This window comes from Eulemur rufifrons, chromosome 19 (assembly GCF_041146395.1).
Source record: "Eulemur rufifrons isolate Redbay chromosome 19, OSU_ERuf_1, whole genome shotgun sequence".
Taxonomy (NCBI): Eukaryota; Metazoa; Chordata; class Mammalia; order Primates; family Lemuridae; genus Eulemur; species Eulemur rufifrons.
The window spans coordinates 43237389-43253951 of NC_091001.1; the positions used below are offsets into that span (position 1 = coordinate 43237389).

General features: G+C 42.9%; 1 protein-coding gene and 1 non-coding gene across 2 annotated transcripts in view; one reads left to right on the forward strand and one right to left on the reverse strand.

The window, feature by feature from the left end:
- Positions 1-16563, reverse strand: part of FER1L5 (fer-1 like family member 5) — a 52680-nt gene that overhangs the window by 20820 nt on the left and 15297 nt on the right. The window contains exons 13-19 of the mRNA XM_069494353.1: positions 16334-16386; positions 14704-14772; positions 11034-11077; positions 10863-10945; positions 10691-10785; positions 9663-9791; positions 7408-7585 (exon numbers count right to left, since the gene is read on the reverse strand). Coding sequence (XP_069350454.1) covers positions 7408-7585; positions 9663-9791; positions 10691-10785; positions 10863-10945; positions 11034-11077; positions 14704-14772; positions 16334-16386 — 651 coding nt within the window. The remainder of the gene's footprint in view (positions 1-7407; positions 7586-9662; positions 9792-10690; positions 10786-10862; positions 10946-11033; positions 11078-14703; positions 14773-16333; positions 16387-16563) is intronic.
- Positions 1855-1962, forward strand: LOC138400384 (U6 spliceosomal RNA). The gene has a single exon (XR_011236278.1). It is a non-coding gene; the product is annotated as a U6 spliceosomal RNA (small nuclear RNA).

Here is a 16563-nt window from a genome sequence, read left to right on the forward strand (position 1 = left end):
AAAAACAAAATGGAGGTGAGGAGAGTGGTTGCCCTTGGGGCCTCTGGGCTGTGGCCACTCTACTCCATGAGCTGAGCGCTATCACATGGGTACACGTTGGCCTCATGATTCATCGAGCTTGACACTTTGATTCGTGTACTTTTCCATAGGTGTATTATACTTGAACCAAAAGTTTACTTAAGAAATTAAAACATAGTGGGGGCAAAAAAGGACAAAATATATATGTAAAATACAGTGTGTGTCAAACGGTGGAAAATGCTATGGAGAAGAATAAACGGGGAAGCGGGAAAGGGAGCTGCCACGCAATTTTAAGTAGAATGGTCACCTAAGGCCTTTCCACAAAGATCATCTAGAAGAAATTATCCAGGATGCAGCCCAGAGGGATAACAAGATAAAAATATGGAACAGAGATTTTTAAATATAAAGGACAGAATGAGAAGGTCCCCAGAGGATAGAGTGAGTTCCAAAAAGAGATAAAAGAGAGAAGAGGAGGTCATTTTCAGGGAGAAAATATCGTACAATTTTCCAGAATTGTTGGATGACAGCAGCTTCAGACCCTGGCACTGAGTGAATCATTAGAATGATAAATAAACAAAGATCCGTGACTGGGGTTCTCAGTATGAGCATAGGATACAAGATGGCAATTTTCCTCTTCTGCTCTTGGATGGCTTACAAAAGCAACAAAGAGAAGGGAAATAAAACTCCATTTTCATCAAAACAAGGAGACAGATATAATCTGCAGACCCAAAATACACATAAGGACTGCCAAAAGCAACTGTGATCATCACAGAAGCCCTGAAGGGTAAAGTGCAGCAGAAGCCACCTGGGGGAAAGTGAACAGCAAGACAGATAGCAGCAAGCACAGCTTGATGGCAGCAGATAGCAGAAAAGGCCGGCAAAAACACACTCCCTGAAGGAGCTGTGAAACACATGAGGAAATGTGAGCCAGCGGAACTCAGAAAACAAGTAGAAGAAAAAACAAAAACATCAGAGAAAGGAAGACAACAGAAGAAGCCCACGGGAGATTAGTCCCTGCAGACAATGAATGAGAGGCATAGAAATAAGGATAGAAATAAGAAAAGTGACCAAAATGAAATGGAAAGAGTCAAAAAAGGATCAGAAAGACAGACATAGAGAAAACCAGAGAGAACCATTAAACCTATAAATGGAGCCCCTGAAATAGAAAATTAAAAAATGAAACGGAATGAGTATTTTAACACGGGACTTATGAAAACTTACATAGGGAAAAGATAGGCTTTGCCACCTTGGGTAGAGTGCAGTGGCCAGATCATAGCTCACTGCAACCTCAAACTCTTGGGCTTAAGCAATCCTCCTGCCTCAGTCTCCCAAGTAGCTGGGACTACAGGTTCGCGTCATCACACCCGGCTAATTTTTCTTTCTTTCTTTTTTTTTTTTTTAGTAGAGATGAGGTTCTCACTCTTGCTCAGGCTGATCTTGAACTCCCAACCTCATCCTCCCACCTCAGCCTCCCAGAGTGCTAAGATTATAGGCGTGAGCCATCATGCCCTGCCAACGATATCTTTTTTAACAAATGGTGCTTGAACAATTGGATATCCATATGCAAATTAATTCAAAAGGAAATCATAGAGCTAAATGTAAGAACGAAAACTATAAAACTTGAAAATCTTCATGACCTTGGGTTAGGCAAAGAGTTCTTAGATATGACCCCATAAAATAAAAAATAAATTGGATTTTATCCAAATTAAAAATGTCTGCACTTCAAAAGACACCATTAAGAACATGAAAAGACAAGCCACAGACTATGTGCAAATCATGTATCTGATAAAGGACTTGTATTCAGAATATATAATGAGCTATTATAACTCAATAATAGTGCTCGCTTTGGCAGCACATATACTAAAATTAGAACGATACAGACAAGATTAGCATGGCTCCTGCGCAAGGATGACACACAAAATTTGTGAAGCATTCCATTAAAAAAATATATATTATAACTCAATAATAAGAAGAAAAACTCAATTAAAAATGGGCAATAGATTTGAATAGATATATCACCAAAGAAGATGCATGAATGATTAATGAGCACATGAAAAGATGGTCAGCATCGGCCGGGCGCGGTGGCTCACACCTGTAATCCTAGCACTCTGGGAGGCCGAGGCGGGTGGATCGCTCGAGGTCAGGAGTTCGAGACCAGCCTGAGCAAGAGTGAGACCCCGTCTCTACTAAAAATAGAAAGAAATTATATGGACAACTAAAATATATATATACAAAAAATTAGCTGGGCATGGTGGTGCATGCCTGTAATCCCAGCTACTTGGGAGACTGAGGCAGGAGGATTGCTGGAGCCCAGGAGTTTGAGGTTGCTGTGAGCTAAGCTGACGCCACGGCACTCACTCTAGCCCGGGCAACAGAGTGAGACTCTGTCTCAAAAAAAAAAAAAAAAAAAAAAAAAAAAGATGGTCAGCATCATTAAATATTAGGGAAATGCAAATTAAAACAACGAGATACCATTATGTGCCTACTATAATAAATACAATAAAAAGGACAGGAAGTAACAAATATTGGTGAGGATATGGAGAAACTGGAATCGTCTTAAGTTTCTGGGAGAATGTGCAGTTACCATAGAAAAGTTTGGTAGTTTCTTAAAAAGCCATTCCACTTCTAAGTATCTATCTACCCAAGAGAAATGAAATCAGATGTCTGCACAAAGACTAGTACACAATTGTTCATAGCAGCTTTCTTCATAATAGCCAGGAAGTAGGAACACTGTCCATCAACTGATATGATGGAACACTATTTGGCAACAAAAAGGAATGAAGTCCTGACGCTCCACCGTGGATAATCCTTAAAAACATTATGCCAAGTAAAAGAATTCAGATGCAAAAGACCACATATTGTATAATTTCATTTATATGAAATATCCAAGGGAAACTATATAGAGACAGGATTAGTTTAGTAGCTGTGTGGACCTGGGGATGGGAACAAGGGAGTGACTACAAATAGGCATGAAGAATCTCTTGGGGTGATGGAAATGTTCTAAAATTGAGCATGAGGATGGTTGCTCAATGCTGTAAATTTACTAAAAATCATTGAATTGTATAAAACAAGTGAATTTTATGGTATGTAAATTACACCACTAAATAAATTACTAACAAAATAAAAGAAGATTTCACTCATAAACATAGATGTGAAAATTCTAAACAAAATATTAGCAAACTAATTCCAGAATGTATAAAAATGGTAAGGTATACATGTAATTATACTGTTATAATTGCATTGTATATTATATAATAAAACATAATTGGCCGGGCGCGGTGGCTCACGCCTGTAATCCTAGCACTCTGGGAGGCCGAGGCGGGTGGATCGCTCAAGGTCAGGAGTTCGAGACCAGCCTGAGCAAGAGTGAGACCCCGTCTCTACTAAAAAAAAAAATAGAAAGAAATTATATGGACAACTAAAAACATATATAGAAAAAATTAGCCGGGCATGGTGGTGCATGCCTGTAGTCCCAGCTACTCGGGAGGCTGAGACAGGAGGATCGCTTGAGCCCAGGAGTTTGAGGTTGCTGTGAGCTAGGCTGACGCCACGGCACTCACTCTAGCCTGGGCAACAAAGTGAGACTCTGTCTCAAAAAAAAAAAAAAAAAAAAAACATAATTATATTGTTTATGTGAAGTGGTATAATAGTAACTCAAGGTAGACTATAATAGGATAAAGATCAATACTGTAATCTCTTGAGCACCCACTAAAAATAATCTAAAGGTATATAGCCAGTAAGTCAATAGAAGAGATAGAATACGATACTAAAAACAAAACAAAACAAACAAAAACACTTGATTAAAACAAAAGAACACAGGAAAATTCCAGTGGGCTTTTTTGTAGAAATTCTCAAGCTTATGCTAACCCTTATATGAAACAGAAAGGAACGAGAATAGCCAAAATTATTTTGTAAAAGAACATCAAAGTTGGAGGACTTACACTACCTGACTGCAAAACTTGTATTAGAGCTACAGTAATCAACACAGTGTGATAGTGGCATAAGGATACACGAATAGATCAATGGAACAGAATAGACATTCTAGAAAGAGACCACAATACACGATTAATTGCTTTTTAACAAAGGAGCCAAAGTAATTCAATGTGGGAATATGAATAGTTTTTTCAGCAAATGGTGAATTAGATATCTGTATAGAAAAAAAGAGTCTCAACCCCTCCCTCATGCCATATGCAAAAATCAAGTCAAGGGCCTGGCACTCAGTGGCTCATGCCTATAATCCCAGCACTTTGGGAAGCCAAGATGGGAGGATCACTTGGGACCAGGAGTTCGAGACCAGCCTGGGCAACATCGTGAGACCCCCGTCTCTACAAAAAAAAAAAAAAAAAAAAAATTAGCCAGTGTGGTGGCACATGCCTACAGTCCTAGCTACTCAGGAGGCTGAGGCAGGAGGATCACTTGAGCCCAAGAGTTTGAGGTTGCAATGAGCTATGAGGATGCCACTGAACTCTAGCCCAGGCAACAGAGTGAGACCCTGTCTCAAAAAAATAAGAAGAAAAAGAAAGTTATGTGAATGGCCAATAAGCACATGAAAAGATACTAAACATCATTAATGATTAGAGAAAGGCAAGGTAGAAATTACAATTAGGTACAATTTCACACCCACTAGAAGGACTCAAATGAAAAAGATTGGCAATACCAAAAGTTGGTAAGGGTGTGGAGCAACATCGTGTGTGGGTGTAAAATAGTACAACCACTTTGGAAAACCCAACTTTCATTCCCTAGCTATTTACCCAAGGGAAATGCAAGCATTTTCACAAAAAAGACTTTTACAAGAATGTTCATAGCAGCTTTATTCATAGAACTCCAAAACTTGAATCAATCCAAATATCCACAAACAGGCAAATGGATAAATAATCATATTCATATAATGGAATACTAACAGAAATAAAAAGGAATGAAGTACTGCTCTATGCAACAAGACGAATGAATCTCTAAAACACTACGCTGAGCAAAATAAGCTACAGAAAAAGTAAGAGTACCATAGTATGATATTTATGTAAAGTTATAGAACAAGCAAATCAAATCTACAGTGGTACATATCACAGTGATTGCCCCCCAGGGGCTGGGGAGATTTACTGAAAAGAAGCACATGGCAGCTTTCCGGGGTAACGAAAATCTCTACCCATGGTGGGTATACACTTAGATTTGTCAAAACTCATCAAACTACATACTTTAAATCTGTGAATTTTATTATTTGTAAACAAGACTTAAAAAAAAAAAGTCACCATTAAAAGAATGAAAAGCCAAGCCACAATCTTGGAGAAGATATTTACAACACACACGTCTGGCAAAAAATTGTTCCCCGGGAAAGAAAAAAGAAAGTGCAAATCAATAAGAAAAATATAGCCAAATGGAATAATAGATAGAAAATATGAATAATTTTTTTACAGATGAGGAAAAACAAATGTCTGTATATATATGAAAAGATGCTCAACCCTCATTTTTAATCAGGAAAATGCAAATTAAGGCCATATGAGATACCATTTCACATCCACCAGATCGGTAAAAATTAAAAGACTGGGCAACATCAAGTTCTAGTGAGACAGCAGAGTAACAGGAATTCTCATACCATGCTGATGAAAGTGTAATTTGGTATCTTTTGCTTTGAGTTTCTCTTCCACTCCTAGGTATATAATTTAGAGGAAGTCTTGCACTTGTGACCAAGAGACATGTATAATAATGCAACAATGTTAACAACAAAATTATACCAGCAAAAAAAAAAAGATATAACCTAAATGTCTACATATACCACATAATTGGTGGTATAATCATATAATGGAATATACACAGAAATAAAAACGAACTGCAGTTACACATACCCATATAAAAAATTTAATGTTGAGCAAAAGATCTAAGACAGATAAATACAGACTGAAAGAATCCATTTATATAAAATAAACAGTATGCTGTTTAGGGTTTTCTACATAGGTGAAGAATTAAGAAGAAAAGCAAGCAGATAATGAATGCAAGAGTCAGGATCATGGTTATTTTTTGGGTGAATGGATCTGCAAACAACAAACAGGGACCTTCTCAGATGCTGACAATTTTCTATATTTTAAGCTGGGTGGTGAGTTTATGGGTACTCATTTTATTCTTCTCTAAATTGTACATATACATTTTGGATACTTTTGTGTATATATATTCTATAATATAAAAAACAAGTATAACATTATGCTAAGTGACTTAAGCCAGTCACAAAGGATCACATATTATATGATTCCATGCATACGAAATGTCCAGAATAGGAAAATCTATAGACACAGAGAGTAGACTGGTGGCTGTATAGGGCTGGGGAGGTGGGAGAGAAATGGGGAGTGACCGCTAATGGGTACAATGTTTCTTTTGGGAGTGAGGAAAATGTTCTAAAATTGATTGTGGTGATGGTTGTACAAGTCTCTGAATATATAAAAAAACTATTGAATTGTACACTTTATATGAGTGACTTGTATGGTATGTGAATTGTATCTCAATAAAGCTTTTATTTAAAAAAGCAGGTAGATAAGTGGGATGCACAGAAAGGCTCTGAATGGGTGACGAGATGCTAAAGCTGACCGAGATGACAGTGAGACAGTATTACTCTGTAGCAGTAGTTCTCAAACTTTAGCATGCACCCAAATTACCTGGAGGGCTTGTTAAAACACAGACTGTGGGGTCTCATCCCCATATTATCTGATTCTGTAGGTTTGGGGTGGGGTCAAGAATCTGCATTTTTTCCATTTGTATAAATTTAAGGGGTACAGTGCAGTTTTGTCACATGGATATATTGCTTAGTGGTAAAGTCTGGCTTTTAGTGTAACCATCATCTCAATAATGTACATTGTACACTATTACATTAAGTAATTTCTCATCCCTCACCTCCCACCCTTCTGAGTCTCCAATGACTATTAAGAATCCGCATTTCTAACAAGTTCCTGGGTAATGTTGAAGCTGCTGGCTCAGGGACTTCACCTTGAGAACTGCTACTCTATGGTGTCCAATAAAGGTGTCCAATAAATACACATTAGATGAGTGGACGAATGGATGGATAGGTGGTTGGCTGGATGTTTGGGTCAGTAAGAGCTGAATGGTTGGATGGATAAATGGATGGATAAAGGGTGAATGGATGGATAGGAGGTGGTTCAGAGTGGCAGGTCAAAAGGCAGGGTTGGGGAAGGTGTAATGTGGAAAGTAGTGTAAAGAAGGAGTTGAAGTCAAGACCTAGTTTCTACTGAGTTCACCACCTACTAGCTACGCAGTATTTGGCAAGGGACTTCGCCTTCCTGAACCTCATTTTTTCTCAAGTGTGGGTCAATAATGCCTATGAATCTTCCATGAGCTAATACCCTTACAGTGGCTGCTCTCTACTCTTTGCTTAAATCTGACTATTACCATCATATATCACTGGGCTGTACTGTGTGGTTGAGACAAGAGGCTTGTAATTCAGGTCCAACTTGTTTCCATAGTGGCCAATGCTGACCTCGAACTGGATCAGGTCATTGAAGTTGGGCATCATGGTACAGGAGAGGAAGATAACACACAATCCATACTTTTGGCGGTTCCGGTGCTTCTAAAATGATACCCGCCCCCCCCATCCCCAGTACATGAGCCAAGGGATGAGCAAGACTATACAGACAGGCAGGGAAGCAAGGATGAGGTGCCCTGTTTCTTTGAAAAGCAATCTTTGCTTCTCTTCAGGGTGAGCTAGACCATAATTGAAACCCCCCTCATCACCTGGCCCACTCTACTCAACCAGCCATGGTTCCTTCCCTTTCTGAAATCAGGCAGGTGGGGGGAGTCTCCCTGGTCAGGCTAGGCTCTGAGTTGGGCCACCCCATCCTTATTTCAGGCAGAGGTCCCTCTCCCTTTTTGCCTAAACTCTCTCCCTCAGAAGAGACATAGTGAGGAGTGTACAGCTGAGATTCAAAACACATACACATACATACACACACAAACATGCTTACATCTGCTCTTCATGGCTCTTCTCAAGCTCCCCTCCTTCCAGAAAAGGTTAACCTTTCCATTTCCTGCCCCAGCTGCCTACTATCCTCCCAACTTCATCTGTTCCCAGCATGCCTCCCATGTGCTCAGGCCCTCTATCCATCACATCAGCCCCTCTCTTGTTTCTGTTGCCAACCTCCAGCCTATTCTTGCATTCCCCCAGTTTGTTGACTAGTTCAAGTCTCCCCTATCTTAAAAAAATAATTCTCTTTCTTCCATCTGAGCCCCTATTTAGCTGTCACCTCATCTCATCTCCTTCAACTTTTTAAAAAATTAATTTATTTTTATTTTTTAAAGATGGGATCTTGCCATGTTGCCAAGGCTGGTCTCAAACTCCTGGGGTCAAACAATCCTCCCACCTCAGCCTCCTGAGCCTTGCTTTCTTCCACTTCTCAGCTAGGGGAGTCAGCCTTACTTCTTATGTCCTGTTGGCCTCTGGCTCTGACCATTCTATTTTCAAAGGGTCTCTGGGACTTGCCTCCTCCTCCCAATAAGGCTTTATCCCCATTTCTCTATTTTTTTTTTTTTTTTTGAAACAGAGTCTCACTCTGTTGCCCGGGCTAGAGTGAGTGCCGTGGCGTCAGCCTAGCTCACAGCAACCTCAAACTCCTGGGCTCAAGGGATCCTCCTGCCTCAGCCTCCCGAGTAGCTGGGACTACAGGCATGTGCCACCATGCCCGGCTAATTTTTTCTATATATTTTCAGTTGTCCAGATAATTTCCTTCTATTTTTAGTAGAGACGGGGTCTCACTCTTGCTCAGGCTGGTCTCGAACTCCTGACCTCGAGCGATCCACCCGCCTCGGCCTCCCAGAGTGCTAGGATTACAGGCGTGAGCTACCGCGCCCGGCCCTATCCCCCTTTCTCTTGATTGAATGACCCCAACTTACTCCCCTCCAGTCTATTGTTTTTTTGTTTGTTTGTTTTTTTTTTTTTTTTTTTTTTTGAGACAGAGTCTCACTTTGTTGCCCAGGCTAGAGTGAGTGCCGTGGCGTCAGCCTAGCTCACAGCAACCTCAAACTCCTGGGCTCAAGCGATCCTCCTGCCTCAGCCTCCCGAGTAGCTGGGACTACAGGCATGCGCCACCATGCCCGGCTAATTTTTCTATATATATATTTTTAGTTGTCCATATAATTTCTTTCTATTTTTAGTAGAGACGGGGTCTCGCTCTTGCTCAGGCTGGTCTCGAACTCCTGACCTTGAGTGATCCACCCACCTCGGCCTCCCAGAGTGCTAGGATTACAGGCGTGAGCCACCGCGCCCGGCCCCAGTCTATTGTTAATACTGCCCCTCCTACCCTTTCCTGCTTCAGTGGTCCTCCACTGGCTTCAGGAAGAAATCCAAATACCTTAGATTGTTTTACAAAGCCCCAAGAAACTAGTTATTTGTCTTTAACTAGATTAGATATTTGTTAAACTGAAATCTTATCTTGTCTTTACTGGATCCTCTGACCATCTGGGACTTGGCACAGCATGAAGTCCCCAGCAGAGGTTTCATAAATACTCAGGCAGATTGATCAAGCATTCTTAAAACCCAACAGCTTGTAGCCAGAGCCTCTAGCAGGGTCAGAAACTGGGGCCCACAGTAGATCTGGGGCAGGCAAAGGAGCTCTCTGTTTTTCCCTGGGTTACCTGTTTCCTGTGGTTACCTCTATCATGTTCACTTCATGGGAGAGGTCCTTCATCCTGGAGTCTTGCTGGGACTTGATTTGGGTGATTAACTCTAGGAAGACTCGGCCTCGATAAGCTAAACCATCTCTAACAGAGTCAGAAATACACTAGGGCAACAGGGAGGAAAACGGAGAAAAGGGATGAGAGAAAAAGCAGGCAAATCTCCCCAGAAAGCCACTGCGGCAAAGACAAAGTCGTCTGCTGACTGCTTGCCTGGGGCTAACTCCAACCACAATCCCAGGGAAGAACTCCTGACAGCCCAGGCACCCCCATGCCAGGAAACCTCCAGGCCCTGAGCCACGCCCTGAGCACTCACCACTGCCGTTCACACACCGTACTTGACCGCAACTCCAAGGCCCCTGCTCCCCACAGTGCTCCAGGCTGGGCGGGGACTGCCATAACCACTGAGTTTGCGCCTCTGTTCTGACCAATCAGGGCATACCCCGCCTCCTTCACAACAGTGATTGGTCTAAGGTGAGCACACATGACCTGAGGAGGCCAATTAGAATGCTTCCCGGGCTTCCCTATTAGAGGCAGGTGACCAAGTACCCTGCTTGGCTGTGGTAGGAGGGGATAAGGCGAGGGGGGACGTCAACAGTGGGAGAGTGAGAGTCTCCTAATGGCATCCAGGCTTTGGGGACTGCGGCTCCTCCTCACTCAGAATCCTTTTTTTGTTTAACTCATCAAGAGTCAGGTTTCTGGCGTTTACCACCAGTCTTGAATATCCTGTGTGCTTTCCCTCATTTACCTGTGCTGTGTCCTTTGTCTTGCATGTCCTTTACGCAAGCTGAAAATCTTACCCAAGGTCTCATCTCAAAGCCCCTTCCTCAGTGAACGCCTGGAACACTCCATCTGTTCCTTTCTCGTGCCCCAGGTTTCACGGCCTCTGCCAGAGTGTGGTGGATGGAAACCAGGGCCAGGGCCTCCTGGGCATTTCCCAGGCCCCAGTGCTTTAAACGTGGTCGGTTTTACCTTCACTCTTCCCTAGTTGACATGAGAAGCTTACATCGCCTTCTTCCTGGATCCTGAAAGGGGCCTTTTTCCCCCCATGGAGAGTCAGGAAGCTGGGGCCAAAGCAGGGTAGGAAGCCAGAGGACACTCCTGGAAGAAGAAAGGGTGAGAGGGAGCAGGGCACAGGTAGGAGAGGCGCGGGAGGTAGGGTCCAGGGCTTTGCTTGCCTTCTATCTCTTCTCCAGTGGACGAGATCTGGTTGAGGAACAGGCTGGCAGTACCAATCTCATCCTGGCAATCCCTCCTGGAGCTGGGGACAAACACACTCTGCAAGCTGAGCCCTTGCCTGGCTCTCATTTCTTCCTTGTGTGTGCTTCATCCTCTGCCCAGTTGCTCACCAGTCCAAGACTCTGAACTTGATGTAGCTGGAGAGGCAGGGCAGCTGTGAGGAGAAGGAGAGAGGAGCAGTGGGTGCACACTCAGATGGTCTGGTCCTCGTGAAGAGTTTGAGAGCAGTTGGGAAGTCCTGAGTCTGGGTCCAAGGCCTGGTTCACTTACTAATGAGCCATTTAATCACAGACAAGCTGGATTTAGCACAGAGCTTATGGAGCTTTGGCTTTAGGGTCTCCCACTTGCATGGGGCCTGGGACTTGTCATAGATCATTTCTTAAATGCCCCCCTAATTACATAAGCTTCAAGACCCTTGAGACGTGGGTCTGCCCTGGCTGTGGATTCACACAGCCCTTCACAGTCTGAATGCACATTCACCAAACCATCTTCTGGAGAGGTTGTAGGCCTAGAATGTCTTCTTCAAGTCTAGCAGTTAACTTTTTAAACAGCAGGACATCTATCTCCTCAAAGAGTAAATGATAATAGCTGCCATTCCAGGAGGATTTCTGTTGTCCCTTGCCTGTGCTGAACAAACTCCATAGACCAGCTGAGTGAATTCTCCCAACAGCCTCATGAACCAGGTTCTATTAGTGTTCCCATTTTCATATGGGAAAACTGAGGCACAGAGAGATTTAGTCCCTGATATTCTCATGCTACATGAAGGTGCTGAAATCTCAGAGCTCCTGACCAGTCTGCCATAACCCAGCGAGAGCTGTGAATGTCCCTATATATAAAGACATGGAATGAAGCCCATAGAGGCAGAGGGACCTGCTCAAGGTCACATAGTAAGCGGTGGAGTCAGGATTTGAACCCAAGCTTTGGAGTCTTATCTGTACTCTGCGATATGCTTCCCTTAATTATTACAGACACACACACACACACACACACACACACGAAGAAGAAGGAGGAGGAGGAGGAGGAGGAGGAGGAGGAGGGAGAAAAATTTAAAAAATGGGAAAAGAAAAACCCATGTGTAAAACAGAGCTGCTGTGGTTGAGTCCAGAGTAAGACCTCAAATCCTCTCAGCTGGGGCCTTTTCTCCTTATAGCAGTTCTTGGGACAGAACCTTCCAGTTTTCCACTCTTCTTGTCTATTCTCCCCCTGCCCTGGTGGCTGAGGGGCCAAGGAGAATTGAGGAAAGGGCTTTTCAGGTGGACACAGGTTAATAACAAAGAAGGAAATTGCCCAGGTTAAGAAAGGACAATGGAAGGAGAGAGATGGGCACCACAGGTGGCCAGGTCTTCTTCTTCTTTTTTCTTTTTTGAGACAGAGTCTCACTCTGTTGCCCAAGCTAGAGTGCCGTGGCGTCAGCCTAGCTCACAGCAACCTCAAACTCCTGGGCTCAAGTGATCCTCCTGCCTCAGCCTCCCGAGTAGCTGGGACTACAGGCATGCGCCACCATGCCTGGCTAATTTTTTCTGTATATATTTTTAGTTGTCCATATAATTTCTTTCTATTTTTAGTAGAGACGAGGTCTCACTCTTGCCCAGGCTGGTCTCGAACTCCTGAGTTCAAACGATCCACCCGCTTCGGCCTTCCAGAGTGCTAGGATTACAGGCGTGAGCCACCGCGCCTGGCTCAGGTCTTCTAAAGTTACGAATCCTCTAAATTCAGATTTATGGCTGAACCATCTTTTCATCCACCCTGCTGAGACTTCTCCCCTTCCTCAGTTCCTCATCTGGTGTGCTGTCTCCCCTCCTGCCCTGGGACCCTCGGACTGGCCACTGGCACAGGCCCATGCTCAGCAGTGCCCTCAGCTGTGCTCCCTCCTGACCAGCCGGCCTCAGATGCTCCCATTTGTGTGGCTCCTCTAAAATGTCTTCCTCCTTTACGAGTCTATAAAATCAGTGCACCTATAGTCCTAGATAATCGGGAGGCTGAGGCGGGAGGATCACTTGTACCCAGGAGTTCGAGGTTACAGTGAGCTATGATTGCACCACTGCACTCCAGCCTGGGTGACAGAGTGAGGCTCTGTCTCTAAAAAAAAATTTTTTTAAAAAGAGTCTATAAAATCATCCAAGGAGGGGGGGATTATGAAGAATGGTTGAAAATAATGACTCACCAGGAGGTAGACTGGGGAAGCTTCAAGAAGCAGCAAGGAGGGGGTTTAACACACTGACTGTCATGTGAGTTGTATTTAACTCAGGCTAGTTTTGACCCCGGGCTGCATGAAGCAAAACTCTGCAATTGGTTCGTAAAAACCTTACTTGTTGATGTTCTTATTGTTACAATTAATATTGACAATTTAATTCTAAAAATGTGGATTCTGTTGCATATGACTCACGTAAAGAAAACAATAAAAAATAACAAATTAGAAAGGATCATTTTGTTTTAATAAAACACTGTGGCCCCAGGGAAAATTTTTTTTCCCTAGTGTGGCAGTCAATGTGTTAAAGGAGGGAGGAGGGGAGCTTATTAGCTAAGGTTGTATCTCAAGTAAATTACAGGAAAGCTGAACACTCTTTGGGTAGCAAAATCAATGTCACATAAAGTGCTATACACTTGTACTTATGAGAGAACTCAAGTTCTCCCAGCACTGTTTGTCCTTATTTTACACACAGCTTTTAGAAGCCTGACATAGAGTCAAAAGGCCAATGAGATCCACCAGAGCTTCAAGAGAACTGTACAAAAGCTGATAGGTGACTAAGAAGGACTGAAACACTATAAAAATCAGACTATAGAACCCCACAAAGAAGAGCATCTTGGGGCCATTTAGTGTAAGGACAAATAGCCCTGTACCACATATAGCCCATATAAAAACTGTTTCCATAGTGCCTCTAGGCCATCATCAAAGAGCTGTAATTACACCATTCAGGGCAGTTTGCCTAGAAGATAAGAAAATGTATGATATAATTTAGAATGACTCTTTAGAGTGATTTGTTTTGTTTTGTTTTTTAATGTGTATGAAAGAGCACATTTAAGTTCTCCAGAAACTTTAGTGTTGCTTAATACTGGATAAAGTTAAACATAAACCTATCATACCATCAGTCATTCTGCTGCCACATATTTTCCCAAGAGAAATGAAAGCCCGTGTCCACACTAAGATTGGACACAAATGCTTACACAGCTTCATTGTAATAGCCAAAACCTGGACACTATCTAAACATCCATCAGCAAGAGAATGTAGATGCAAACTGTGGTGCATCTATGCAATGGAATAGCACTCAGCAATAAAAGGAATGAACTACTGATACACACAGCAACATGGATGAGTCTCAGAATAATTAGGCTGAGTGAAAGAAGCCAGATCAAAAGGGGCGCATCCTGTACGATTCCATTTATACGAAACTCTGGGAAATGCAAGCTGACCTATAGTGAGATAAAGCAGATCAGTGGGTGCCTGGAGATGGGAGGAGGGATTGCCAAGGGGCACGAGCAACTCTTGGGCTGGTAGATGTGAGAGATAAATTCATTATCTTGATTGTGATCGTTTCACGGGTGTGCACATATTTAAATGTACAATTTGATATGCGTTAAAATATGTACAACTCACTGTATGTCAATTGTACCTCGATAAAGCTGTAAAAGTAAAGCTTTCCATAACATATCCTGGGCTTCCTCATGCTCCCTTTCAGCCAGAGCCCCCCTTGCCGTGCTTGTTGCCCCCCTCTTCCATCCACACCCCTACACCTGAACTTCCCTTCTGTGTGCAGGGCAGTGGGGATAGGTCAGCCATACCTGGATCTGGAAGGTCAGGATCTGGTTCCATATCGGGTTGTCAGTTGGGGCCGGTACATGCGTCTTGAGCTGGGAATGTCCCAAACATTGTTAGTGCCAGCCTGTCCCCTCATCCCTCCACTGGCCTCACCTTCCGGCCCTTCCTGTCTGCACCACAGAGGTGAACGGGCTAATTACTGGTCTAAAGACACTTGGACAATTTCTCAGCAGCTACAACTTCAGTCCTTTGGGTACATATCTCAAAGAGTTTGGCAGATCCAGATTCCTCAGTATTTTTCTTTAAATCAACTTTCAACTGACTTAATTTTTAAATAGGTATAGGTATAATAACTTTATTATATGAGTGTAACACATAGATTTTATTAGATAAGTTCCAATATCCCAACAGAAAAATAGGCAAAAATACAGCCAATGGCAGCGGCAATACCCCTTTTAAAACCATCAATTGATTTAATTTTTAAGCCTAGCCTTATTCTAAGCAATGATATCTGTAAAATCAAGTGTTAGTTGGCCTTGTTAAACTTTTTAAGGTACACTAAGACAAACACAGAAATATCAAAATTTTTGAAAAATCTGTATCACTTACCACCCAAGAATATCTCACCTGCCTCCAGGGGTACCCAAACCACTCAGCAGGAAAACAATATTCAATGAGCTAGTTTTAAATATGCCCAGAGGCCAGGCGCGGTGGCTCACGCCTGTAATCCTAGCACTTTGGGAGGCCCAGGCGGGTGGATCGTTTGAGCTCAGGAGTTCGAGACCAGCCTGAGCAAGAGGGAGACCCCATCTTTACTAAAAATAGAAAGAAATTATATGGACAGCTAAAAATATATATAGAAAAAATTAGCCGGGCATGGTGGCGCATTCCTGTAGTCCCAGCTACTTGGGAGGCTGAGGCAGAAGGATCGCTTGAGCCCAAGAGTTTGAGGTCACTGTGAGCTAGGCTGACGCCACGGCACTCTAGCCTGGGCAACAGAATGAGACTCTGTCTCAAAAAAAAAAATACATATATATATATATGCCCACAAATTATTTGGAACGCCTCCCTTCAAAAGGCGGACATTAATTTCCCTTTCCTTATGTATGGGCTGGATTTAATGACTGGCTAGCAACAGACAGAGTGTGGTAGAAATGATGGTTTGTGAATTCTGAGAAAATACATTTAACTTTAACTCAGCATTCACCAAATTAGGGCCCTTTTTTATGCATAACAGCCATCAGCACACTTTCGAAAATTCTAATTTGTATTCATAGAGGTTTATGGAATGTCAGCAACTCTCTTGCCCAGAACCTTCAATTTACAGATGAAGAAACTGAGGCCCAGAGGGGTGGTGACAGTTTTGGTGTTGTTTGTTTGTTGGCATGTTGTTTTGTTCACTCATTCATTCCTCCATGTGTATTTGGTTTTTAGTGGGCACCTTCTCCATACAAGGCCCTGGCACAGCTCTGGCATGCCGAGGGGAGACGTGGCCGCCACCTCCACAGAGTTCCAGGTCCAGGTCACACTGCCCCTTAGTGGATGAGCTGGGATACAATTCCTGGGGTCCTGCCCATAAGCCCACTCTCTTCCTCCACACTAGTTTTTCTAGGTGCCAATTTCTCTAGGTCTCACTTTCTTTTCTACACTTACCTTTTCCCCAATTAGTTCCACCTCCAACATAGGATTCGCTGACTGCAGTTTCCCTGTGAACAAGAAGTTAAAAGAATTCTGAGACAGCAGCATTATTTTCTTTTCAGAAGGAGGAAGTGGGGAGGTGACAGAACTTAAAAACCTTCCCCCATAATTTAGTTTGGTGCCCCCTGGGCAGACCTGTCTCAAGTTACCACTCTGTTCCTTCTCCATCCACATAAAGGCATGGG